This window comes from Sorex fumeus, unplaced genomic scaffold (assembly GCF_029834395.1).
Source record: "Sorex fumeus unplaced genomic scaffold, SorFum_2.1 ptg000183l, whole genome shotgun sequence".
In the NCBI taxonomy this organism is placed as follows: domain Eukaryota; kingdom Metazoa; phylum Chordata; class Mammalia; order Eulipotyphla; family Soricidae; genus Sorex; species Sorex fumeus.
In genome coordinates, this window is record NW_026606240.1 from 2,533,505 (window position 1) to 2,560,571 (window position 27,067).

General features: G+C 46.3%; 1 protein-coding gene across 1 annotated transcript in view; it reads left to right on the forward strand.

The window, feature by feature from the left end:
- LOC130017222 (protein ZAR1-like) overlaps positions 1 to 25,908 on the forward strand; it is a 62,953-nt gene extending 37,045 nt beyond the window's left edge. The window contains 4 exon segments of the mRNA XM_056107942.1: positions 5,320 to 5,475; positions 5,886 to 5,950; positions 8,836 to 8,915; positions 25,532 to 25,908. Of these exon segments, the coding sequence (XP_055963917.1) occupies positions 5,320 to 5,475; positions 5,886 to 5,950; positions 8,836 to 8,915; positions 25,532 to 25,908 (678 nt within the window).
- The last annotated feature ends 1,159 nt before the right edge of the window (positions 25,909 to 27,067 follow it).

The window sequence follows — 27,067 nt, forward strand, 5'->3', positions numbered from 1 at the left end:
AGTTCTCAGCATTCCATATGGTTCCCCAAGCACCACCAGGAATAATTCCTCAGTAAAGAGCAAGTAGTAACCCCTGTGCATTGCTAAGTGTGACCCCAAAAGAAGAAACAAAACAAAATCATTAGCTCTATTATCAGTCTAACTGACTCCTACTTTTTCTTTCTTTTAAGATTTCAAACTACCTCCAAATGAGGCTTCTTGTTCTTTTTATTAAATTTCCTTGAATATTCTTGGATGGTCAGTTTACTGGTGATAAATTTTTAAATTGGTTTTATACTATTTTACCTTCGAGTTCACTGATTTTTTTTGATTCTTCTGTTGAAGCCCTCTATTCTAATTTTTAAATTTTGGCTATACATACTTTAGTTCTATTGTCTCTGTTTGGACTTACTTTTCTCATAGACTTCTGCTGTCTTTACTGACATTATGTTACATAGAAGTCCTCATTTCAGTGAGCATCTGTAAGAGAGTTGTTTTGAAATCTTCTTTAGGTCGCTTTCTGTTGGATAACAATGGGGTTGTCTTTGCTCCCCCTTTAGGGAGCTTAGGTTTATTGAGTTCATCCCACAGAGTGCCCCTGAGACACACCCAATTCCATCAAGCACTAAGAATCCTATATTGCTTTTTTCCCCTTTATGTCATTTGCATGCATAATTTAGCAATGTCCTTTTTGTATAGACACAGGAAGACAATTCATGCTATGCTTTGTCACATGGAGGTTCATTGACTCCAAAATAATATTTACTACTGGGAATCATATTTACCTGACTTAAGCCTCACTTGCTCTTACTTCCTAGTACCCCAAAAGCAGGGTACTGATGAAGGGACCGGATGGACCCAGGGCAAAGAGTAAGCTACCCTGGCATTGAAAGGAAACAAGCTAATCACCGTAAGTACAGATTAGTTAAGAGCACAGTCATGGTACAAACTCTGTCATGATCCAAAAAGAAGTAACTGCATAAGGACCCTGCTGGGGTTAGGAAAGACAAACCTGGCCTGAGGAGTGTGGTTTGGAATATATAGGGAGATGTCCCAGGGAAGAGCCAACCTTTATCTCTTACCGTGTTCATACAAAATGACTAGAAGTGTGAAAAGAAGTAAATTTACTATAATTGGTTAAGTGGATTACTAGCTGAGGAAAGGAGAAAACAATACACCCTGGATGGAATCCCGCCTTTGAGTGGATCTACTAGTCATCTAGAGTGCTGAACCCTCAGGTGAGATTTTGTCCTTGAGTTAATCTCCTAGAACTTCCCCTGAAGAAGAGGTTATACCTATGTTTGTTGTTATGACAATGTTCAACCCCACCTATGTGTACCCCACCTTTCATGATTTCTATATAACTATGCTGCAAGAGCTAAGAGAGTAAGAGGAAACAAAAAAGTTCGGTACTAGGAGGAGGACCAGATGACACCGATGACTAGAAGGAGAGAACTATGAGACTAAGATGAGACTAGGAAGGAGATAATGAAGGAGAGGACTTTGAGGTCTGTGAAGAGACTAGGATAATGGAACTATGATGACTGGGACCAAAACTACGAGTATGATTGTGCCGTGAGGGGAGAGATCAGACTACACAGAGAAATAAACTGTCTCTCCATCAGCCTGGAGCCTGGACCCAGTTTCTCCGTTCCCCTGGTACTTCATCTGTCAGTCGCCATCATCTGCCCTGGGGAGGCAGCTCTAATCCCTGTTTGGGCATTCATTTCTATTTTTGAAGTTCACATCTTTCATAGCTCTATCATAGCAGGAGTACTTTCCAGGTGGCTGTCTTTACCATCAGTGTGTATAAGTCTATCCATATCCAGATCATCATTTCCAGTATTCCACAAAGGCCTAAGCAGGTGTTGGTGGCCTATGCTCAGGAGGCCTAATCAGACAAATCACCTCTCCCACTATGTAAGCTCATCTACCAGTCTTCTTCCAGGAGCTCATAAGTAAATCTTGAAAGAGGTCAACTAGTCACAAGAATTTCTAGGTCTGCCCAGCACCTGCCCTAAAAGCCCAGCAACTGCTTGTTCTGGTACCCTAAAGCTACTGCCCAATTAAAATTTTAAATCCAGCTAGACCACCCAATTAAAAATTCTGGATGCCCTGCAATAATGTCTCCACTTCTACAGTGCTGACAATCCTCTAATAGCACACCAGATTGGATGGGATGAAATATAGAAGTCAATCAATTTCAACTAACAAAAATGGTAACACAGAAGGCTTAACTTGTCACAACATCTTAGACAAGGACTTAATGTTCCTATGGTGAGATACAACAATTTTCACTAATTTTCTTCTAATGAAATAAATTTTGATCATTCTGTTGGCACTTTATTGGTAACAATCTATACAGAATAAAATACTGTGGACGTGCTACAGAGGCTGACTTGAGGGATGGTTGAGAAAATTGAAGACAATGGTGGAGAGAAGGTGACCATGGTTATATAATAGGATTGTGTTGGAATACTGAATGCCTGTGACAAACGATCATGAACAACTTTGTAAATCGGTGTTTAAATATAATAGAGCAGGTAAGCCATGGCTCCGAATTTGAGGAGTCCCCAGTTTGTTGTCACGAGCCTGACACTGGCTATGGCACCAAGATGGAACATAGCTGGCAACAGTCCTCATTGTTTGGCCTCTGCGCCGGCACTAAGTGTGAGCATAGCTGGACACTGTTTGAGATCTTGGATGCCTGGAAAAATCTGAGCCAGCTTTGAGCAGGCTTAGGTAGAACCCACTGGACTCAGAGTTGCTGGGACCCAGCATCCACTGGTCACTTTAATCAAACAGACCCGATGGTGGTTCAGGAACTCAGATGGGGCAGGAACAGGTGGGGTCTGCACTGCACCTGGCAATAGAGTGTGCACCCTGGTCTTTGTTAGGGAGCAAAGCCCTGATGTCTGTGGACAGACAGGGGAGCACATCTGGTTATGGACCTTAGTATGCCTGGGCATCAGAGCGTTCAGATACAGATTGGCAGGGGCCAGGTAGGTATGTTTGTCTGGTGAGATAAACTCTCCTTATAATAGTCTGACTTTCCTTGGCTCAGGGATTTCCTCTCAGGCTCTGTTAGGATGGAGAATATGATCAATATGGTACCCACCAACACCGCATTCAGCAAGGGGCTCGAGGGCACCAAGATGGTCTGCCAGTAACTAGACCTCTTTATGCCTATGGTTTCTCACCTCTTACAATATTGTTTTAAGTATAGGACTGCAAGGGTAGGGGAATAGGTGTTTAGTGCAGTATTTCCCGAAGCCCCATAGTACAGTGAGACACCTTAGATATCTCCTGATTGCAGCTGACTGCTGTGGTGGAAGACCCTTTGGGCCCACTCTCTCTGAGTGCTCTCCTTCTGTCCCTTGGAAATTTTGTTCATTGTGGTCTCCAGCGTTTTCTTTGCAGGAGTAGAGTATCCCAGTTTCAGTATAGATTTGCGGGGCCTGTAGGAGGGGTTCTCCATACTCAGTCATCTTGGCTCAGAATCCTATCTTGCGTATCGTTTTCTCCTCATCATACTTTGCTGATTTGTGTAGATAGAAAGTACTCAACACATATTTATTAATTTTGAACTTATCCATATTTTGGGAGGGTGTTGATCTTGGTGTATTAGTAATGAGAATATGTGTAAACACACAATAAAGGATGGGCAAAGGGATGGCAGCGGCCTATCTCTCCCACCGCCCACGTTTGGTAGTCTCCGGCCATTTTCCCAGTCCAGGGAGGTTGAAGGCGATTGTCAGGCGGAGGAAGGAAATGGGGGCCAAGCTTGTTGGTCTTAGAAGCAGTTTATTACATGGAAGAAGTATATGTCATAGAGGCCCCAGGATCTCTCAAGAACGTGCACTCCTTTGTTCTATCGGCTTTTGTCCTCAGCCCCATCTTCCCAGGTTCTTTGATGCACGTGTCCCCCAGAGAGTCCTGAAATCTCCCTTAGTACCTCATCATAGTACCTCTAAAGGGCGCAATATAGTGATGTCATCAAAAGGAGTTACAGAAAGAACATTGAGGCAAAACATACCTTGTTTCTTTACTGTGTAAGAGACACAGTGAGGGGACGTCATGGTGAGCCTAGACACAAACCTGCTGAGACACACTAGGCTGCAGGGCTCTTCAGGGACACTAGAGGGCGCTCAGGACTGAGAGGGGCACAAGGACCAGGAGGGGTCAGACCCACAAAGGGAATCCTAACAGCACAGTAACTAACCCACACTGTACTCAGAGTGACTGCGGGGTCACACAGGAGCCCCTGTCCTGCCATCACTCACTCTCAGGAGAGGTCATCCTCAAATCTCCCGCAAGGATCTCTGTACCAACTTCCTCCAGGATCTCACACTTCCTGCACCCCGTGTTTCCGCCCAGCCATTTGGAGTTGATGGCCTCTGACCCTCCCTGCAGTGACCCCGCACACTCCCCTCCTGTCTGCTCCCCGGAGAGTCTCACTCCCGTGCTCAGGAATGCCCAGAGTTGGGCTCAGCTAAGTCTCCTGTCAGGGGTACCTGGTCATCTGAAGAACCACCTGTGACCCCTGAGTCTCCTCTTCTTCCTCACTCTGCCATGTCCTGCTGTGCAGGGCTAAGGGAGGGGCTGCAGGAAGACTCCTGGGGAAGCTTCAGCCCACACCCCTCAGCTCACTCCTGGGCACTCGCCTGCAGGGCCTTCAGGAAGGTACCCTGTCATTCACTAGTGTCTAAGGTCAGGAAGATGCTGTGGGCATCACAACTGCACTGGATAAAAGTAAAACACTGATCCTGTAGCTAGAATGCTCATTGATTGCCATGAGATGTATGTTTGAATAAGAGACATCAATGATGATTAATTATTCACGTGTTGTGCCCTGTGCACGTGGGGAACCTGGAAATCAGGTGACCAATTCCTTCTCATTCTACACCCTGAGACCTGGACCCCTTAATGTGTCCCCCAGACAGGGGGCAGATAAGTTGAGATGCCCAGAACAAGGCAGGAATAACACTTATTCCTCCTGCATCTGATTTTAGACCATTGGAACCTGAGTGGCCTGGATGGTGTCACACTTTATAGAGAAAATCTATTTTCTTGAGAAAGATGTTCAGATAATATTCAAAACACTGAATTCAAAGACACTACAAGAAGTATTTCTGATCACAGATATCTGTTATTCAAATTTTCACAAGATGTCAAATTCCCAGCCTATATTCCAAGTCCCCTTAATGGGAATTGGAAATTCTACTGGTCAACAAATCAAACATCCATGTAAACTACTGACAGTGACATTGATTTTCACAAGTTATTTTATTTCTTAGCATTTCCACCTCTATACCATGACCCTTTGCTCTCCCTTTGCAGGACTCCCCCTATCCAGGCCTTTCTCTGTTACCCAGACTTACTCTAAGGTCTCTGCGAGCTGTAGTGTGGTTCAGGCAGAGTGACCCCCACGTGGGGGCAGAAAGGATTCTCTTCTCCTTGGAGAAGGGGCTGCAGGGGCGCTTCCGAACCCAGAGGGTACTTGGCAGCCACCTGGGAAAAGGTCTCAGCCCCACCAGGGGCAAAGAGGGTCACCATGTGCTAGAAATCCACATGGGCCAATATTCTGTCACACCACAGAGACACTCAGACCCATCAACCACCTCCCACTCCCACTCATGCCCAGTTCCAGTGTCTTTCCCTAGGACCCTTCCCCATCGCTCCCAGAGCAGCTCCATTTTCAGTGACACCCTCACACTCCCTACCCCCTCCCTGTGATCTGTCCTTCCTGTCCCCCACACTCACCCCACCAGGCCCCCAGAACTCCATACTCGCCTGGCAGAGTGAGTATTAATCAGTACTTTCCTGTTTGTTATTATTAGTATAGCTTTCTCTTTGATATTCAAGTAAGATGTAGAACAGCTTTTCCTCATTTTTCTCCCTCCTAGAAAGCTCGTGTGACCTATTTTAAAGATCCAGGATTTAGAGTAATCCAAGACGCCTTTAATCATGAGTAAAAGCCATTATATATCCCTATACCCGAAGGCTATTGATGGTGAGTCTCCGTCATCACACCCTACACACATTTACACAAACATGAAGCACTGCAGAGAGCATGAGGAAGGGATGAGGCGTGGGGGGAGGAATACCATGGGCCAAGGGGAAACACTGGGGTGAGGGGCTTATCCACTGTTTTGGGTGTGATGATCACTGCACGGGTGTCCATATATCTCAGTGCTCATGAAACATTACTGATCTATAATTCGTATTCTGTTTAGGTCATGGCCTGTTGTGAATTTTATTGCTAATCAAATGCTTACATGGTAAGAAGGAGAGACAGAGCCAAAATTGATGTGAAGTCACACTCCATCCACCTTCATGCACCCTGGTCTCTAACATACTCCAGGTAAGCACACAAAAGACATCTTTTTCTTATTACAGGGAAAAAGTTCTTGAGAGCTATCAAGCCCATATTTTATTATGTTGCTGGTTTGGGTTTATTGTTCAGTTGGTTTTAGTTTTGGGGCCAGACCTGGTGATTCTCAAAGGTTCATCCTGGTTCTGTATACGAGAATTACTTAAGAGTGATTACTAAAGGTGCTAAGAGACCTCGTGGAATATTGGGGATGGAACCTGGGTCGTCCATGTGCAAGGCAAGTGCTATGAAGGCATGGATATTCCTGGGACTAATGTGTAAAACTAGAAAATACCTCAGCATCTAAATATTCACATATTAACCAGTTGTGGACCAGCAGGAAATCCTTTTCTCTGAGATGGAATCCAGGTCTTGGGAGAGACACCTTCTGAGAGACTGTGGCCCTGCCCCGTGTGCGTATTTGCATCTCTGTATCCCTGAGCTAGATTCCCGCCACTAGACACATGGGGAGTGGGGAAGGTGAAACCATGGTCATGGTCACAGTCAGAAGTCCAGGATCACGTGGTGTTCGGTAATGAGAGCATGTCTGTGTCCTGTCCCAACCTCGCTGTGACTTTTCTCTGTGAGCATTATGCAGTAGAGTGAACCGTGCATGCCTCTCCCTCTGTCCCTATGACCCCTGACCTTGGAGGCATCATGGCTGTGCTGAGGAGATGCTTCACTTGGAGAGTACAGAGGCACCAGGGAGATTTGTGCGGAAGGGCTGATCCCTAAGCGACAGCAGCAGCGGTTCCTGAGCAAGATTCAGGGGATCCTGTTAGCAATGCCAGAACTCAGCACTTCCAGCACCTTAATTCACCTGCCATAAAATTCCTAGGAAATAAATGCCACTTATTGAGACAGTTTTGGAAGTATTTTGAGATGTAAAAGGAATAACCAAACATCTCTACTTGGTATCTGTAGGCAGAGAGGACAGACATGCAGGGAGAAATACATGAACACTTACTGTTAACAATGAGCGTAGTTTTAAGAACTTAGAGAAAAGGGTTTAACAAAACCCATGAATTAAAAACTACAGAATTGGTACTTGGAGAACTAAGCACATCTCCCATTAGTGTCCATGATGTGTCCATGCAGACATGATAGAAGCCATGGGATGCCTGCCACATGCGTGTTTGCCCACAGTCTTCCCTGACATCTGGGGGCAGTAGAAGTAGTATAAGTTTTTCTTATTATGCAGTCCCAACAGCTCAATTTTTACTTTAAAATTTTTACTTTAAAATACCTGCGAATTACAGTAGTAGGGGTGAATCAGGGAGTAAGCTCAGAGCGCACACGATGTCACCCATGGTTTCCTTCACAAAGGGAACATTGCAAGCCCAAAGCCCCACTGATGCTTAGAAAACCCCGTTGGAATTTTGTTCCAAATATGGGCACAAATCTGCTCCAACAGAGGCCAAGGAGGATCAAGAAGGCAAAGACCCTAACTGAGGGCCAGCTTTGAGAACATGTGTGCCAACACAAATCTATGATGGGCAGAGACACATTCTCAGGGGGTCAAGTCCAGAAATGAAGCTTCTGTGATAGTGCCTGATGTATTTTTCTTGTCTGTGCCCAAGAAAAGACTCCTATGTAGGTCCCTGGGTATTACGCTGCTACTTACCATAGTGCAGTGCCTCAATTCTACCCTCATTCCTCTCTACATGGTACCACTCTCAGATGTCACCCGAGAATTCTCAAGATTTCAAGTCAACAACCACTGGCCTCATTATCCTAAAGTTCTTACTTACTCCTGAAAACGGAACACATTTCCCTGGGAAGCATTTTGTCAATAACACAAGGCTGGTCTAGAGCAACTAAATGCAGGGTGGAAATTTCCCTAATTACACACAGTGGAAACCCACCTCCAGCCATTGGCAGAGAGGAATGCCGAGCAGTGACTATCATGAAGGAAATCTCTCTCATTCTTATGCCAGGGACATCAGCTAGCAGACGTCTCTGCAAAGTTGGGAAAATACTGCAGAATTATTATTGTCCTGGTATACAGGTTTCACATAGCTAACAATGGACAATTCTACCTTAATTACTCCAATGGCAATGTTGATAAGAGTAAACCAAGTCATGGATCAAAGTAAATTCTCCTCTGCATAATATATCAAAGAAACTTCCTTGTCAGAGATTATGATAGTTTTTTGTATAATCAGCTAATGTATCTGCTGGATACCTACATTCAGGATTTTTACAGGTTCAAAATCATATGGGACATGACAGAGAAAATTTTACCATGCCATTAGAAACATTAAAAAACAGATGAAATGCTTTCATGGGAGAATTATTTGGTGTTTACTTTCATATTAAACCATTTGAAACCCACTAATGATTCATGGTTCCTGATGTCCTTCTTGTGGGTGTGAAATTCTGTGTTAGATGCACAGTTTTCTCTGGGACAGCCCTTGTCTGGACCATGAGTGAAGACTGGGCAGAAACGGTTTCCCGCGGAATCTGACTTACACAAACTTTAGACAGATTGTGTCTGGGCCTGACCTGGACTCGGTCCTGACAGTGCATCATATTCGCATCCGGATTATTCTCCCTCGTCATGGTGAGTGTGTTTCAGGGCCTGGACCAGCTGGGCTCTCTGACAGACAGTTGATGGACAGTGGGAGCTCATTCCCTGTTCGGACGCAATGGAGGCAGATGGAGACAGTGTGGGGAGTGCGTGCAGCCCTACATGTCCCAGAGAGTCTGCAGGAGGGGTCGCCCCAACTCAGGACTACACACGGGTTCAGCCCCAGGAGCACCGAGGAATATGATTTCTGAGTGCTCAGAGCAGAGTGCTACAGGGCTCAGAGAGGAATGAGGTGGAGGCAGTTTCCTGGTGGCAGCCTTTCAAGGAGCCTCCAGATCCAGATATTCCAAGGCAATTGGTCACTGAAATAACAGAAGGAGACTGAGCAGCAGGGGTCCCTCAGGCACCCCCACAAAGTCTTCAGCCCAGCAGCAGGCACAGCGGGGTGGATGGTGGATGGGTGTTACCTCAGGTCCTGGGTTTCACTGATTTAATTAAAAAAATGAAATTATCCCAGGGAAAGACTTTGTGAATGGCAAGAGGAACTGTTCATAAGTACCTGGTATTATTGGGAGAATTAAACAACAACAACAACAACAACAAACAAGATAATGACAATAATTCAAAGATAATTTCAAGTATTGCTTGGGGGCTCTAGAAGCTTGCAGAGCTTGCCGATGAAATTGATTACAATGATTACTAATGCGGGGACATCTAATTCTCAAACATGGGGCATGGAGGTATCCAAACTCTGATATAAACCCTAGGACATGACTCGTGGTTTCTGTGCTCCTCAGAGGTGGGTACCCTAGGGGAGTGGCCTGGCAGGACTTTCCCTCAGCGGAGGGGCTCTGTCTGCTCAGAGTTCAGGGACAGGGCAGGGGTCAGGCTCACAAATAAGCACCGTCATGGACTTGGACACTCCTCACTTGGTGAGCACTGGACCCTGCGTCACCCACCTGATCTCCCTCCAGATTGGGACAGGTCTTCAGCTCTGATTTTTCCTCATGAATGCCCAAAACTGCCCTCCCATTCTTCATTGATTTGCTCGAGTGGGCCCAGTAACGTCTCCATTGTGAGACTTCTTGTTACTGTGTTTGGCATATTGAATACTCTTGATAGCTTGCCAGGCTCTCCAAGAGGGGCAGAGGAATCGAACACGGCTCGGCCAGGCTGGCTTCCACGCAAGGCAAATGCCCTACCGCTGTGCTATCACTCCAGCCCTCATGAATATCAACATTAACCAAGGTACACTGTGTAAATAAAGACAAATGTGTTCCCTGAGAACAGGTTACAACAATACGACCCTCCTACCTACCCCAGAGACCCTCCCTACAAACTTCCTACACGAACCTGCACCTGGGACGGGCCTATTTGATTGTCTCCCATGATAATGGCTCTCAGTGACGGTCTCCTGTCCTGGCTGAGGGGACCAGGGCCCTCAGGGGGAGAACACGGCCCTTTTCCCCTCACAGCGGAGCACCCCCAGGCGCAGCAGGTGCCCTGTGGGCAGAGGGGGACTCTGGGCGTCTGAGAGGGTCTCTGAGGCATCCTGGTCCGCTCCGCCGGCGTCTCTGTGCGGGTGTGGACTCAGCCCAGACCCGGTTTGGGGATGGGACAGACCCCCCCTCCCCGATGACGGGGACCCGGTCAGCACAGCAGTGGCCGGGCAGCGTCTCCCTGACTGGACATGTCTCAGCACAGCCCACAAGGTGCTGAGCGTCTGGGGTCTCGGGACTGTCCAGGGGGACCCCCACGTGCGGGACACCTGGGGTGAGGCATGACAGTGACCGCCGGACGCCCCCGAGGACAGGGTCGGAGGGATGAGGGATTGGGATGACCATTAGGGAGACGGACTCGGAGTGTCGGGGCCCCAGGAGCACCTTGGGGATGAGCCTGATCCAGAAGCGGGTCCGGGTCCGGCTCGGCCAGGCAGGGGAGGCCACGGGCAGCACTGCCCACACAGCCCCGGTGGCCTACGGCCCCACGTGGACACAGGGAGCCCCGGGACAGGCCCAAGCGGACACTGGCTCCCGCTGATCCGTCCAGCGGTGGCACCTGACTGGGGCTGTCCGGGCCCAGAGAGGGTTGGTCAGAAGGGGCGGCAGGGGCGGGGGCGGGGCTGCCCGACCTTTGCCCCCTAACCCTCTCTTACTCTCCCTCTCTCACTCTCCCTCTCTCTCTCTCTCTCTGTCTCCCTTACTCTCTCCCCCTCTCACTCCCTCACTCTCTCTGCCTCTCTCCCCTTTCTCTTCTTCACTCTCCCTCTCTCTCTCCCTCTCTCTCCCTCCATCTCTCTCTCTCCCTCTCTCCCTCCCTCCCTCTCTCTCTCTCTCACCCTTAGTCCTTGTGCCCTTCCCTCCCTCCTCTCCCTTGCCCACTGGAGCTTCTCTGAGAGACCGAGGTGTGGGTGCTGGGCACTGGGGCTCAGCTGAGGTGCTGTCTCCCCTTGTGCTTTTCTCCTTTCACTTGATCCGCAGGAGACCACCCTGTGTTCTCTCTGCACCCCGCTGCCTGCATGGGGAGTTCTGTTCTGTTGTGGCTTTCTGGAAGGCACCAGAGCAGGGCCTGGGCCAGCATCTCTTGCAACTGGCCAGTCTCAGGGGCAGGACCTGTTTGGACTGGCCGCCCTCCTGGACTATAACCCATGATCCCCAAACAAGGAGGAAGTTACATGGTCCCTGTATTTGTCTCCCTGTTCCACTTTCTATGGCCCTTGCTCTGTTGCCTCTCCCCGGATGGGTGGACTGAGCAGAATGGGTGCTCCCACTTCAGACAGCAAGAGAGATGTTGGGCGCAGGGACATGAATTCTGTGCAGCCACTTTGTGCTCTGGCATGTCCAGACTCATCCTGCTGCTCCTCTACTGGTTCCCCACTGTAGTGGGCTTGGAGTGTACAGCTGAGTCTGGTACAGACCCATGGTCTCATCAGACCCCTTCTGTCTGTCCTTGCACATGCGGGGCTCCATCCTCCCCCAAACTGGCCCAAAGTGGGACCACATTGGTCTCAGAGATTGAGGTCATTCAGTGGATTATCTCCATGGTATTGAGTGGATCATCTCTGTGGCACCTGCCAGGGACCAGGAGGCTTGGCTGCTGCTTCTGAGTTAACACACGGGTATAAACATTCTGAGGTATTCCAGGGCTGGTCAATTTGGGGGAGAGTCTGGACCTTAGCGGGGTGCTGAGCCCTTGGGCAGCATCAGGGAAGGAGGGTGTGAAGCAGGATGCAGGGTCAGAGCTCCTTTCCAGCAGGCCCCTCAGCTTCCCTCATGCCATCTCTGTCACAAGTTCCCAGCAATATCCAGAGCTCTCGCTCTTCTTCTGCCTGTCACATCTGCTTCTGAAAAAAGAAAGCTTTGTGTAACAACAATACTTAAGGAAGACATACATTGTGTGGGCTCTTTAACCAATGGTTTTAGATCACTTATTTATATCTCAATCTGGACCGATAAGTAAAAGCAAATATATCTACACTCTGGGAAACTGGGCTGATAAGAAAAACAGAAATGCCTTTAGCAAAAATTTTGGTAAATGAAATGAAAAAAATCGTGTTCTTTAACATTAGAGTAACAACGGAAAACAGAATCAATAATCTTGAGGACAAGATGCAGAAAACCTCCAGGCAACAATGAAAGTTGGGAAAACACCTTAAAAAACTCAACAACAAAACAGACATTGATTCAAGAGGAGCAGTGTAAGAACCCTCAGAGTCAGAGAAGGATAAGGAAGTAAGCAAAATGAGATAATATCAGTTAAGGACATCATTGTCGAAAACTTTCCAGAGCTGGGAAACATAAACATTCACATTCAAAATGTACCAGCTAAAATAGACCCTAATCAAAAGACTCCAAGACATATCCTAATCAGAAGGACCAACACCATAAACAGAGAACAATACTGAAAGCAGCAAGATCAAAGAAAGAAATTTCAAAGGAGTGTCCTTAGATTTACAGCAGACCTATCGAATTGATGTTGGCAGGCAGATAGGGAAGGCCCTTTCCCAAGGCAATGGCCGTAAATCTCCCGAGAAGGAACAACCCTGACCTCAGGGAGAACTGTTGCCTGTCTATAACAGACCCTGAGGAGGCTGGACCACCCCCCTCCAACAGAAACACCTGCAGAAGCAAAAGTCAGGAAAGGAATTTCAAAAAAGACCATCATCATTCCCAACCCCCTAGAAACCTCCCTAGCAACAGACTTTTACATAGGTAGAAGCCCCACATGGGGGCAGGGTGGAGAAACCCTAGAAAGGCCATCTTAAACTAAGGAAGCACGCACATATGCTGTCCGAGTCCGTGTGCTGACTGCACTCATCTGGCTGAGCACATGTGGTGCCTGAGCACATGTATCATCCGCATCTCCCCTCTTGAGATGTGTACTTTCATGTTTTTATGTCTAATGCTGGCATGTGTGTAGGGGCTTTCTCTTGAGCAGGATCCTCTCCACTCTCTCCCACTTTCTCTCCCTCCTTCCGTTCAAAACCTCCAAATAAAAACAAATTTCACTGCACGTCTACTCCTGAAATTCCTTTATTCCGGGTGAGAAAAGAGCCCAGTAACCATGGGTCCCGGTTGGCAGAGGCGGATGGGGAGAAAGATACCGTCTATCTCCTCACTTCACGTAAGTCACCCATGGGTCCCACCGACATCAAAATGAATCCTCTGGGTCCAAGAAATATGGTAATATATAGCATAAAAATAACAGCAAAAAGGAGCTTCACCAAGAATACTTTACCAGTAGACTTTCGTTTATATTCAAAAGAAATAAACGGAGGTGCAGTCGCAGGCTGTAAGGTTGGTGGTGCTGGTAAATGACACCAGGGATGCAGAGCCAGTAGGGCTGATGCAGTTCTGGTGGGTGGCGAGCAGGGGAAGGAGGTCGGATGGTGGGAGAAGGAGGCGGCTGCGAATAACTTATAAATGTTGTTCAAACTTTCACCGGATACCAATATCCCAGCCTGTATTTAAGGATATTAATTATTTCTGTGTCAGGAATGCTACAGGTCAATGAATCAATCTCCCATTATAATAGACTGCCAGAGAAACTGAGTTTTACAGCATAATTTGTTTTTTTCCTGTATTTGCATCTCTGTACTGTGACCCTTTGCTCTCTCTATGCAGGGCTTCTCCTATCTGGCCCTTTCTCTGTAACCCAGACTTAACTAAGGTCTCTGTGAGCTGTGATGTAACTCATACATGGGTGCAGGAAGGATTCCCTTCTCCATGGGCTGTCTCTCAGCATACCTCCCTGGGGAAACTGGTGTGAATCAGGGTGGGCTTATTTCCCAGTGCTCACATTTCCTGTCCCCGATGGTGCTGAGGATGCACTTCCTCTATTCACATTGGGAATTGGAGGACTCTGAAGGACCCCCCCCAGACCACAGGAGGGGCTTCAGGGGCGCTGCCAGCCACCAGAGAGCACTCAGGAGCCACCTCAGAAAGGTCTCAGCCCCACCAGAGGGCAAAGAGGGTCACATTGTGCTAGAAGCCCACAAGGGCCAATTTTCTGTCACAACACAGAGATACTCAGCCCCCGTCGCCCCCAACCACTCCCATCCATGCCTTCAGCGTCTTTCCTAGGACCCTTCCCAGTCGCTCCCAGAGCAGCTCCACTCTCAGTGGACAACCTCACACTCCCAACCCCTCCCTGTGATCGGTCCTGCCTGTCCCCCACACTTACCCCACCAGCCCCCCAGGACTCCAATGCCGGGCAGGGTGAGTATTAATCGGTGCTTTCCTGGTTTGTTATTATTTTTATAGCTTTATCTTTGATATTCGTGTAAGATGTAGAACAACTTTTCCTTTTTCTCCCTCCTTCCAGAAAGCTTGGTTTATATATTTTAAAGATCCAGGACTGAGAGTAATCCAAGATGCCTTTAAGGATGAGTAAAAACCCATAATATATCCCTAGAGTGGAAGGCTATTGAGAGTCAATCTCCGTCATCGCACCCTACATAAACTCACACAAACAGGAAGCACTGTAAAGAGCATGAGGGAGGGGTGAGGCGTGGTGGGAGGAATACCATGGGCCAAGGGGAAACACTGGGGTGAGGGGCTCCTCCACTGTTTTGGGTGTGATAGTCACTGCACAGGTTTCCATATATGTCAGTGCTCGTGAAACATTACTGATCTATAATCAGTATTCTGTTTAGGGCATGGCCTGTTGTGAGTCTTATTACTATTCAAATGCTTACATGGTAAGAAGGAGAGACAAAGCCAAAACTGATGTGAAGATTCACACTCTATGCACCTCTATTCACCTCTTCTCCAACATACTCTAGGGGAACACAAAATTTAGAATAAAGACAATCTGTTCTCATTATAGGGAAAAAGTTCTTGATAGCTTTCTAGCCCGAATGTTATGTTGTTGGTTTTATTTTCTTGTTTGTTTGATTTTGGTTTTGGGGCCAAACCAAGGGATGCTCAGGGATCTTCCTGGATCTGTACTCAGGAACTACTCTTGAAGATGCTTGTGGGACATGGAATGTAGGGGATCAAAACTGGGTCGGCTATGTGCAAGGCAAGTGCCCTACCACTGTACTATCTCTCGATCATTAGTTTGGTTGTGTTATTTATGCGATTCTTGGTATACTCCTGACTGTGCTCAGGGATCACTCCCACTGAGGGCATGGGAATCCATGTGAAGGGCAGGGAACCAACCTGATTAACCACATGTAAGAGAGGAAATTTCCCCCTTTACTGCCTCTGCATCTCCAGTTACTTACGCCCAGTGGGAAAAAGGGGACCCTAGATCAGAGCTCTCCGCTAATAACAGAGGAAGTCACTTAATCACTTAATCACTTAACTTCCCATTAGTCGTCGATTTGCTCGAGCGGGTGCCAGTAACATCTCCATTTGTCCCTGTCGCGTGCTAGTGTAGCCCAATGGCATCTCTTCGCTCTGGGATCATGAAGAGCCACATGTTAAACATCGCAAATACAACATGAGGTCTTGACTTAGGAAACTGAAAGAATTTTAAAAGTTCAGTGTCAACAAAATACAAAGATTGAAGTGTGTTTCTTATTAGAAATCATGCTATCAACCAAGGGAACAAATGAATAAATTAGGATAAAATTGATGGATATCACTAAGGATACTTGGTGTAGCATTTTCAGTGGTTTTCTCATAACAAACAATACAAAATATTTTATTTTGGTTCTGCTTTGGGACAGGGATTTGGGTTCAGGATGGAAACATCCGAAATATGGTGGTGGGAAGGTGTAATGGTGTTGGGATTGGTGTTTGAATATCAAATGTAATCAAATATTCTAAACTACTTTATAAAATAAACAATTTTAAATTGATGGATATCTAATCATTATGTTAAAATAACGTTCTTCAGAATAGCTGAGATCAGCACCAGGAGGATTACTCCATAGCTTAGAGGCCAACCGGGCATTCTAGGGGAAAGGGCAGCTCAGATAGACAAGGGAGCACCAAATAAAGGGTGTTTGGAGGATCCTCCCAGGAGGGGAGATGCATGTTGAAAGTAGACTATGGACTGAACATGTTTGCCACTCAATGCCTCTTTTGCAGACCACAACACCCAAAAGGAGAGAGAGAACACAAGGGAATGCCCTGCCACAGAGGCAGGGTGGAACGGGAGGGATGGGGGTGGGAGGGATATTATCCATGGTGGTGGAAAATGGGCACTGGTGGAGGGATGGGTATTTGATCATTGTATAATAGAAACCCAAGCACAAAAAATTGTAAATCTACAATTGTACCTCATGGTGCTTCACTAATAATAATAAAAAAATTAAAGTAAGCAATACAGCCCACTTGGGAAATGATGATTCCTATTTTATCTTTTTTCTCTTATGTCTTGTTATCCTATGGTTACATAAGTATAATAATAATGATAACGCTAATAAAAAACAAGAAAGGAAAAAATAACGTTCTTCAAATATGGACAATATTTGGTTTTCTTTGATTTGGGGAATACAGCTGGGTACTCTGTTTACTTCCTGTCTCTGTCCTGGTTTCACTTGTAGTGCTCAGCTATCAACTGCTGCTCCTGCAAAATAAACTTGGGACACTCACTTACAAAGCATTCCATTGAGCCGTAACAAATTGCTATAAAGGACAAATTAAAAATTATTTATAATTGTCTTAATTTTATATTTATTAAGTGGTTCACAATAATGTTTTCCATTAACTTTTCCAACACCAATTGCACCACCATTACACCTTCCCACACCATTATTTCGAATTTTTCCACCACCCCCAAAGCAGGTCCTAAATAATTTATTTTGTATTTCTTGCTATGAAATAATCCGTGAAAAATGATCCCAAAATGTAACCTTAGAGGAAAATGTGTGAGATTGTTGTGTCTCACCCTGTAGCTGTTGAGTCTCTGTATAAGATTACTAACATGATGGTAGAGGTTGAGCCTCCCGTGTTATTATTATTTTTTGGATTGCTATTGGTTTGTTTCTATTTTACACCCCATCAAATGTGGTGTACTACTCTTGGTACATCAGTTGGGTAGAGTATGAGATGTCCAGGAATTCTAAAATTTTTAATAGGGTGATAGAGCTGGAGTTACATTTTTAACTGATGGTGACTTTGAGGTCCAGATGCATCTCTTCAGCATGTTGCTATTTTTCGACATTTATTTGTAATCTCCAGATCATGGCCATTAATGAGTTTACATGGCTGGCACAGGGGAAGATCCTGGGCGTGACTGCCAGGTTCCCCAAAAAACAGGGAGGTGGTGCCAGGAGTGTGTCACAATGAGAAAACACAAAATGAGTGATCTAGGCTTTCAATTCATATCTAATTTATTTCTTTCATTATTTCTAATAAATTACTAGTAATAAACCAGGATATTTTATTAGTCTACATCTATGAGTGTTACGATCACGATCATCCTGTTGTTCGTCGATTGCCTCAAGCAGGCACCAGTAACGTCTCCTTTGCCCTAGCCCTGAGATTTTAAAAAGTGCCATATTCAAGGCTCTTCCAGGGTTAGAAGAATGAGACCCATCATTGATACTGGTATTTGGCATATTGTGTACACCATGGGTACTCTGCCGTGTGGGCAAGTTACATTCTGTAGCCTGCCAGGTTGTCCAAACTAAGAATGAGATAATAGATGTCGTGTGGCTGCGAATGCAGCTGCACATTTCCGGGAGCTGGGTTTTATAGTCTCTGGGTCTTGGCCGTTGATGGGATTACACAGCACCAGGGGGCAGTTGGTGGGTGTGACCCCCGCCTACTGGAAGATGGGGGATCTGGGTGGAGGATGCTCAGCCCTGATCCAAGCAGACTTGGAAATCTCAGCTCCAGGACTTGCATGCCTTCGTTCCTCTGCCGGTACCTTCATGCGTGTGGAGAATGGTCTCGGCATGGTTGTGTCTAGTTCTGGAGGTCTTCGGCTGCCGGGGCTCTGCTCGGGGTGGGGAGGGAAACTCAACCAGCCCCCCTCCAAGGGGTTACATCTATGAGTGTAACACCCACAAAATGAGTCAAGGACCATAGCACGGTATAGCATGGTCCACCCATTGTTCATCGTTTTGCTCAAACAGGCCCAGTAACGTCTCCATTTTGAGACTTGTTGCTACTGTGTTTTGCATATTGAATACATCATAGAGAGCTTGCCAGGCTCTGCCGTGAGGGCAAGATACTCTCGGTAGCTTGCAGGGCTTTCCGAGAGGGGTGGAGGCATCAAACTCGGGTCGGCCATGTTGGCTACATGCAAGGAAAATGCCCTACCCGCTGTGCTATGGCTCCAGCCATGAGTCATTTTAAAAAATTCATCTTATTTAATATCCTTAAAAATTTTAAAAGTTTATAAAATTGGGCTGGAGTGTACAGCACAGCAGGTAGGGTATTTGCCTGGCACATGGCCGACCCGGGTTCTATTCTCAGCATCCCATAGGGTCCCCTGAGCACCTCCAGGAGTAATTCCTGAGTGCAGGAGCCAGAAGTAACCCCTGTGTATCGCTGGGTGTGACCCAAAAAGGAAAAAAGTTTATAAAATCATCACTTAAAGTTGGTGGTTGGAAACAAGTTTTAACAGATTTAAGAAACTGCCCTGTTGGTGTGGTGAAGTAGTTTTAGGAAATGGTCCCATCATTCTGCATCTCCCCGCCCATCCAGATTATATTTGAGATCTGGGGATCAAGTTACCCTGGAAACTGCTGCCAGTGGTGGAGCTCACAGAGACAGTGGAGGTGGGTCAGAACTCGCAGGATTCACCGTCCTGGGCTTGCAGCTCAGGGACAGGACACCTGGGGACAGAGAGCCATAGCGACTCACGTGCTTTACATGAGATAAGATTTAATAATCCTATTAGAGCTATCTGTATGTGAGGTGTAATATTGATCAATTCAATCGTCATGTTGTCTGAGTTCTTTGTATATCTTTCTGTGTTTATTTTAATAGAATTGTGTTGAACTTGCTAGGGTTTCAATTACTTTGACCCTTAATGCTGACATTTTGAACATAAAATTTTAAGAGCATATTTTCTTGTCCCTTAGATTGAACTAAACCCCCTGATGCTCCATGGAATTAGGGGTACAGTTATGTGACACAGGCTGTGTTTAGGTTCCATGCGTTTGGGGTCAGGGTGGGGCCTCACATGTCACTGCTCAGGGCTTGCACACTGGACATCTGCAGCATGTATGAGTCTTTACATTAGGACCAGAACTCTGGCCCAATAAATTATGTGCTGAGGACCCTTTAGTGAGTCTTTCTAAGCATCATTCAGGGTTGGGATTCCTAAGTGATGACCACTAAGAATAGGGTCTTGAGATTCATGGTCATCTTTTGGACACTGAGTTGTACACAGGACAGTGTAGGTTTTGGTACTGCTGATCAGGCCAACCATGCCAGGAAGGTCACCGAGGCAGAAGTATCTTTGTTGTCTTCATACAAATGCGTCATCAGAAACAATGTACATCTAACAACTACCTGTATACTTACGAATAATGCTGCTACAGTTGAAGGAATGGTCATCCTTGGAAAGTATCTGAATAAACTCTGAAATTTGATTGCACTAAAAAAAGTCAGAATTGACTGCGTCAATGACAGTGTGTGTTTGGTCCCAGGTTTTGTGCATACAGTGGGAGAACAGGAGCCACCACACAGGGACACGGTGGGGCAGGAGCCTGGCTACAGGATATAGGCTCTGGGTGGCTAGGATTGGTCATCAGGGACCTCAGACATGGGGACTCTCCTCTCCAGCTGCCGGTTCCCCTTGAGCAATTCCTGTTTCCTGAGAGCTCCTCAGCAGGTTTCCTGGGCTGGAGGAAGAGGCCCGACTCTCATAGGGTCCCAGGGACAGGCCTGAGTACTATGAGCCACAGTCAGCACCTCTTCCCAAGGAGCCCACACAGCAGCCTCCTCTGGTTCCCCTCCTTTCTCTACAGAGGCTTCCCCATGCAAATCTGCACTCAGGACCCAGGATAAAAACCACATTTATACTCACCCCAACTCGGGCTCCCTCTTCTCCTGACATGGTGTCTGAGGTCATGGACCTTGTGGGCAGGAACATGCATCAGTGCCGGTTACTCCTTATTCTGGTGGCAGCTCCTGGATGTGAGTATCCCCTGGCCAGAGGCTCCAAGGTGGGCATGGTGCCTCTGAGTCCGTGACTCACTGTGGGTCTCTGTCCCCAGGTGTCCTGTCCCAGGTACAGCTGCAGGAGTTGGGCAAAAGCCTGGTGATGCCCTTGCAGACGCTGACCCTCAACTACTCGTCTCCGGATTCTCTGTAACCAGCTATGGTGTAAGCTGGGTCTTCTAGGCCCCCATAAATGGGCTGGATTGGATTCGTGGTATATGGAGTGATGGAAGTACATATTATAAACCGAGTTTTCAGTTCTGAGTCAGCATCTTCAGGGACACCTCCAAGAACCAAGTTTACCTAAAACTGAGTAACTCAGTAACTGAGGACACAGCCATGTATTATTGTGCAAGAAACACACAGTGAGGGCAAGTCCCTGTGAGCCCAGACACAAACCAGCTGAGGGAGACAGGGGAGCTACAGGGGTGCGTGAGACCACCAGGGGGTGCTGTGATCCAGGGATTCCAGGACTGTGCTCCAGAGGCAAGGGGAGAGAGGGGAGAGAGGCTGTAAGGGGGGCGGGGTGTTCTTTACTCTTTAGTTTATATGAATAAAATTTAATATATTACCTAAATAATCACTTTGATCACTTGACTTCCCGATAATCGGCGATTTGCTCGAGTGGGCGCCAGTAACGTCTCCATTTTCCCTGTCGCGTGCTAGTGTAGCCCAATGGCGTCTGTTTGCTCTAGGAACATGAAGAGCCTCAAACCGATCGTTCATGATCTTGATGAAGAAGTCTGACCATCTGGTAGGTCGGCGGCCACGTGGTCTTTTGACATCCCGTGGAATTCAGTCAGTAACAGCTCTAGTCCAGCGGTCGTCTTTAAATCTCATTAAGTGACCAGCCCATCTGATTTTTGACACCTTGGCAAATGAGACAGCGTCCCTGATTCTTGATCGTTGACTGATGTCAGAACTCCGAATTCTTTCTCTCATTTGAGTGAAACGTGATATTCCAAGCATAGCTCTTTCAATTCCTCTTTGGGAGACCCGAATAGCGTTCTCATCTTGTTTACATAGGGCCCAGGTCTCTGAGGCATATGTTAATGCAGGAAGAACAGTGGAATAAAAAAGATGTGCCCAGAGCCAGAGGTTCTTCATCCTCTTAGCTATTTCTTCGACGCTCTTGAAGGCTTTCCAAGCCACTCTCTTCCTCCTGCGCAGCTCGGGTGCCAGGTCATTTGTCATGTTGATTTCTCGACCTAGGTACACATAGCTGTTGCATTCGGAGCTGGTTGTTCTGTTGAGAGCAAATGGGGCGTCAGGAACGAGGCTGTTTCTCATAAACATTGTCTTCGTAAGATTCAGCTGTAGTCCGACCTTTCCACACTCATGGTCGAAGTCCGCCAGCATTTGTGCTGCTTGGCTGATGATTGGTGTTATTAAAACAATGTCATCAGCAAAGCGGAGGTGGTGCAGTTGCCGACCATCTATCTTCAGTCCCATTCCTTCCCATTCCAGTTGTTGCATGATGTTCTCGAGGGTGGCACTGAAGAGTTTCGGTGAAATGGTATCACCCTGCTGAACCCCTCTCCTGACATCAATGATCACTTCTTTGTAGAATGGTGAGATCCTGGTAGTGAATCCATAATACAGCTCACAGAGGGATCTTGATGTATTGAGCTTGAATGCCCTGATTGGCTAGGGCTTCCACGACCGCTTCCATCTCAACAGAATCAAAGGCCTTCTTTAAATCAATGAACGTTAGACAGAGCGGCATCTTGAACTCCCGAGAAACCTCAATGAGCTTGGTTATTATGTGGATATGGTCGATGGTGCTGAATCCTTTGCAGAACCCGGCTTGCTCGCATGGTTGTCCTTCATCTAGTGTTCTGCCAATCCTATTTAGGATGACTTGAGTGAACAACTTGTAGATGACAGACAATAGGCAGATCGGGCGATAGTTACCAATGTCATGGATGTCTTCTTTCTTGAACAGTAGTACAGTCCTGCTGGTTTTCCATTGGGACAGAAACTTGCATTCAGACAGGTAGCGTGTGGAGAGCCGAGCCAGTGTATTGATGAGCACTGACAGCAGGTTCTTCAGGTGTTCAGGTCTGACCTTGTCTGGACCGGGTGCTGTTTGTTTCTTTACTGACGAAATGGCGTGTCGGATTTCTGAAGGGAGAACATTGGGAACGACATATCCATCCTGTGGAATTTGGTATGTCAGCAGGTGGACATGGCTATCGAAGAGATTTGAGTAGAAGTCATGGATAATCTTCTCCATTTCTGTTCTATAGGATGTGATAGATCCATCAGGACTTCGAAGGGCAGTCATCTTGGTCTTGTAGTTGGCGAAGGACAGGCAGGCATTACGAATACTTTTCCCAGCTTCTGCCGCATTTAACAGCACTTCTGCTCTTCTCTCTTTGAAGTCTTCCTTGATCGCATCTCTGCACTGCTTTGCGAGCTCAGACATTCGCTTGTGGTTGCATGAGGCATGCGCCAAACCACGTTGGCGAATAAGCTGAAGAGTTTTCGAAGACAGGTGTTTTTTGTGTGACTATCTCTCTCTTGGCGTTCCTCGCACAATCATGGAGGTGCTGAACCAGTCGATCATATTCCTCGTCAATGTTGTCAACAATGGCATCTACCCATGTTGCTGCAATAGTGTCAAAGAGCTCCCAGTTGGTGGTTGTTCTGGGAGTTCTCTTTTTAAACTTTGCAGCTCTTTCTCCCCGCTCTGTGAAGTAGAATTTTGCACGAAGGAGATGGTGGTCCGATCCCGTTCGGAATTTTGGGTCAACAGGGACATCGGTCAGGCAAAACCGTCGATTGAATATGATGTGGTCTATTTCGTTGTGGAATCGTCCATCGGGAGACTCCCATGTCCAACGTTTAGAATCGGCCTTCTGGAACTGTGAGTTACCATGGATGGTCTTGGTCGACATGATGAACTCAGACAGTTTCTCACCCTGTTCGTTCCATTCTAGGCCGTGGGTCCCGATGTGAAGTTCTTCAGCTGATCTTCTCGGTCCTATCTTGGCATTAGAATCACCCACAATGATCTTGTAGAAGGTGTGGTCTTCTTTATAGAACTTCTCTAGTTCAATGTAGAACTTTTGCTTCATCATAATGAGATGTTGGTGTGTAGACAACGAAGATAGAAACTGCCGGCAGATATTCAAATGTAAACGTCCGATTCGGGTTGTTAGGCATTCGAATGAATCAATGCTCATGGCTAAGTTTGTGTTGACAAGGACACCGACGCCTCCGACACCACTTTTATCACATGTTCCGAGGATCAATTCTTCTCCAGTGTCGAAAACAGCGTGATGAGATTGGTGCCTTCTTGTCTCTTTCAGACCAATGATATCGTACTTGATCTTTCGCGCTTGTACCATCAGGTCCTCGATGGATGCATCTGATGCCAGTGTACGTGCATTGAAAGTACAGATGATCATTTTTGTCTTCCTTTGTTGTGGAAGCCTAGTTCTGCCTTGAGATTTTATCGGCCTCTACTTTCTCATCTTTCTCAAAGCTGCCATGTTGGTGAAGCTTTCAGGGTCAGGTGAATGAGACCCATTGTAATTACTGGTTTTGGCATATCGAATACACAACGGATAGCTTGCTAGGCTCTGCCGTGCGGGTGGAATATTCTTGGTAACTTGCCAGTCTTTCCGAGAGGGATAGAGGCTTTTGGGGTGACCTCTAATTGCCCTCATAGGTGTTACCATATTTGAACCCTATCAAATATGTTAGGGCAATTCCCGAAGATGAGTATTTAGTGTATTATAATGTGTTGCATGGCCGCTTTGCTGCCGCGCGGGTCTGGAAAGCATACTGGAGTGTGGCGGTGACTGGGTAGTGGAGGTAATGTCAGTAGTGGAGGTCTGCCAGTGAGGTATTTATCTGGTCCCGGTAGGGGTAGGGTGGGTCTTCTGTGCGCAATCCAATCCTTGGGTCTCTGGTGGTTGGTGGAAGCAGACAGGGCAGGGTAGGGTGGGGCTCCTGATTATAAGCCCTTTGTCACTTGTGGTTGGTGGGAGCAAGCAGAGAATCTCTGTCCCTGGGTCCATTGAGCCTGGAGTCCAAGGTCTCAGAGAGTTCCGCTTATCTTTTTCTGTGGGTCTTCAGTCGTGCGTGAGTCTCAGCCAGAGCTGCCACGCGGGTCTGGAAAGCGTCCTGGAGTGTGGCGGCAGCTGGGTAGTGGAGGTAGTGTTAGAGTGAAGGTAAAGGTAAAGGCCCTTCCGTTGATTGTCGATTTGCTCGAGCGGGCCCAGTAACGTCTCCATTGGAGACTTTGTTGTTACTGTGTTTGGCATATCGAATACTCTAGGTAGCTTGCTGGGCTCTCCGAGAGGGGCGGAGGAATCGAACTCGGGTCGGCCATGTTGGCTGCGTGCAAGGCAAACGCCCTTACCGCTGTGCTATCCCTCCAAGTTAGAGTGAAGAGATTAGAGTTTTTGAAAAAGAGATTGAAGGGAGTCACAACATATCAGCCTGTGAGAGAAAGATATTAACTACTTTTCCAGAGGGGAAACAAACTTTGGAAAATAAAACTCTTCTCTAGAAATCAGAAAGTGGCAAATGCCAGCCAAACATGGAAGAACTGTTTCAGGTGACTACAAGAGGTTGTCATTCATTCGATCCACCTTCCTATCTTCACAAAAAGGGTTCTTTTGTAAATGTGGCCAATTCTCCTCAGGTTATGCCTTCTTTGGGGGATGCTCATCTTGCTCGTCATAATAAGACACTATCTCCTCAAAGAGAAATCTCAGAGACTATCGAAAAAGTTGTTCTTCCTCCCAGGTCTGCACTGAATGATATGAATACTGCATTGAAAAAACTTCTTAGAGAAGCTTGGTTCAGTTATCCAACTATAAGGGAAGTAGTTCCTGAAGAAGTAAAATCAGAATTTCCCAACAGAGTTCGGTCAACAACTGACATTTCTCAAAATTCTCCAGGAGTAAGTAATGGCACTATGGGCTACAACAGATGTTATAATTCCAGACAAAAAGGATGTTTATCATTTTAATGTAGTTCCTAATAAATCTTATCATGTGGGATCTCGTTTTCCTGCCCAGTTGTTGCCATCAGAACAAACCCTTAACTCATCTGATTCTATAGTTGCTCAGTATGATAAAGAGTTGCCTCAGGAAGTGGCAGAAATTGTAAAGGAAACAATTATTCAACCTAAACCAGAACTCTTTGAGTTCCGTGCTGGAATAGAAAGACTGTTGAAGGAAACAACTGAAATCTCAAAACATGAAAGTGATAGTGGGACTCTTTCTCTATCAGAGATCACTGAGGTGACCAAACAAACCTCTCCTCAAATTCATCCTGAGGAAATGAAAGAAACCAGAGAGAAGTCTGAGGCTCCATCCATAACCGAAAATGCTTTTGATGCCGGTTTTGAGAAACTCCTTGAAGAAATATATGGATCTCCTTCTTATCAGCCCCAAGTGTCCATGAAGAAAGAAACATCTAAGAAGAGACTTTCATAGTCAGAGCAAGCGAGGTTCTTGGGGTCCTTCCCCAAGTTTTACCAGACACCTTCTCAGGCCCTTGAAATGATGTTTACTAGTAATGATTTAAAATCTCACGTAAACCAGTATGATAAAGTAATGGGAGGAGACAAAGATTTGAGTGATTTATCTGTAGAAGTCTGTTGGAGTACACGGAGCTTAGGTTTATCAGATTGTAACCATTACAGTGCTCCCGAGTCATTTCTATTACTTTGTCTGTAACCACTTCTATGCTCTCTTCCCCAAACAATTTGTAAGGTCTCATCCTGCTTAGATACTGAGGCTGTACTGTAAGTTAATATTGCCTTTCTCCTCTCCTTATGTCTTTTGTGCAGTTTACTTTAATGCAATGTCCTTTTGTATAGATACAGGAAGACAATTAATTAATATTATGCTTTATAACTTAGGATTTAATTGGCTTTGGATATTATTCACTCCTAGGCATCTGCCTTCTCAACTTAAGCCTCAGTTGCCCTCACTTCCTAGCACCCCAAGGGCAGGGTCCTGACGTGGGACCTTATGGAACCAGGGCAAGCCGGTAAGTTATGTGCTACCCTGGCATCGCAATGGGCCAGGCCAAGGTGCCACGATTCTTAACTATAAGTTAAGAGGTTGATCATAGGCATTATGTCATGATCCAATAGTAACGATGAGACTAGGGCCTGGTGCTAGGAATAGGAAAGATATCTGGCCTGAGCACTGCAGTCTGAGATCGAGATGGCCCTAGGAGAGCAATTCTATAAGCTCAAAGTATTTCTTACTGTGTCCATACGAAATGATTAATATCATGTATGCTTATATGTTGGTTGGACAAGGAGAGGAGAAACACGTCCTAGAAGCAGTTTCCTGTGTGTCCTGACTAGCTTGGATGAGACTGCTTTTTTGACTCCTATTCTTTGACATTGTTTTCTTTAAAATTTTGAATTTACCTCAAGGGGAGCCATATACCGCAGCTGAAAAGCATTTTCAGGAAGATGCACAGACTCAGAAAATTATTAACTTTCTCCTAATTTGATTAAAAATTGACAAAGACTGGGTAGCAGGGAGACACCTCATTCGAGGAAAAGGCTATATTTTTCTTTCAACAGATAACTCCACTAAGAAGCTTTGGGTTCCATTGCATTTCATCAGGAGCCGA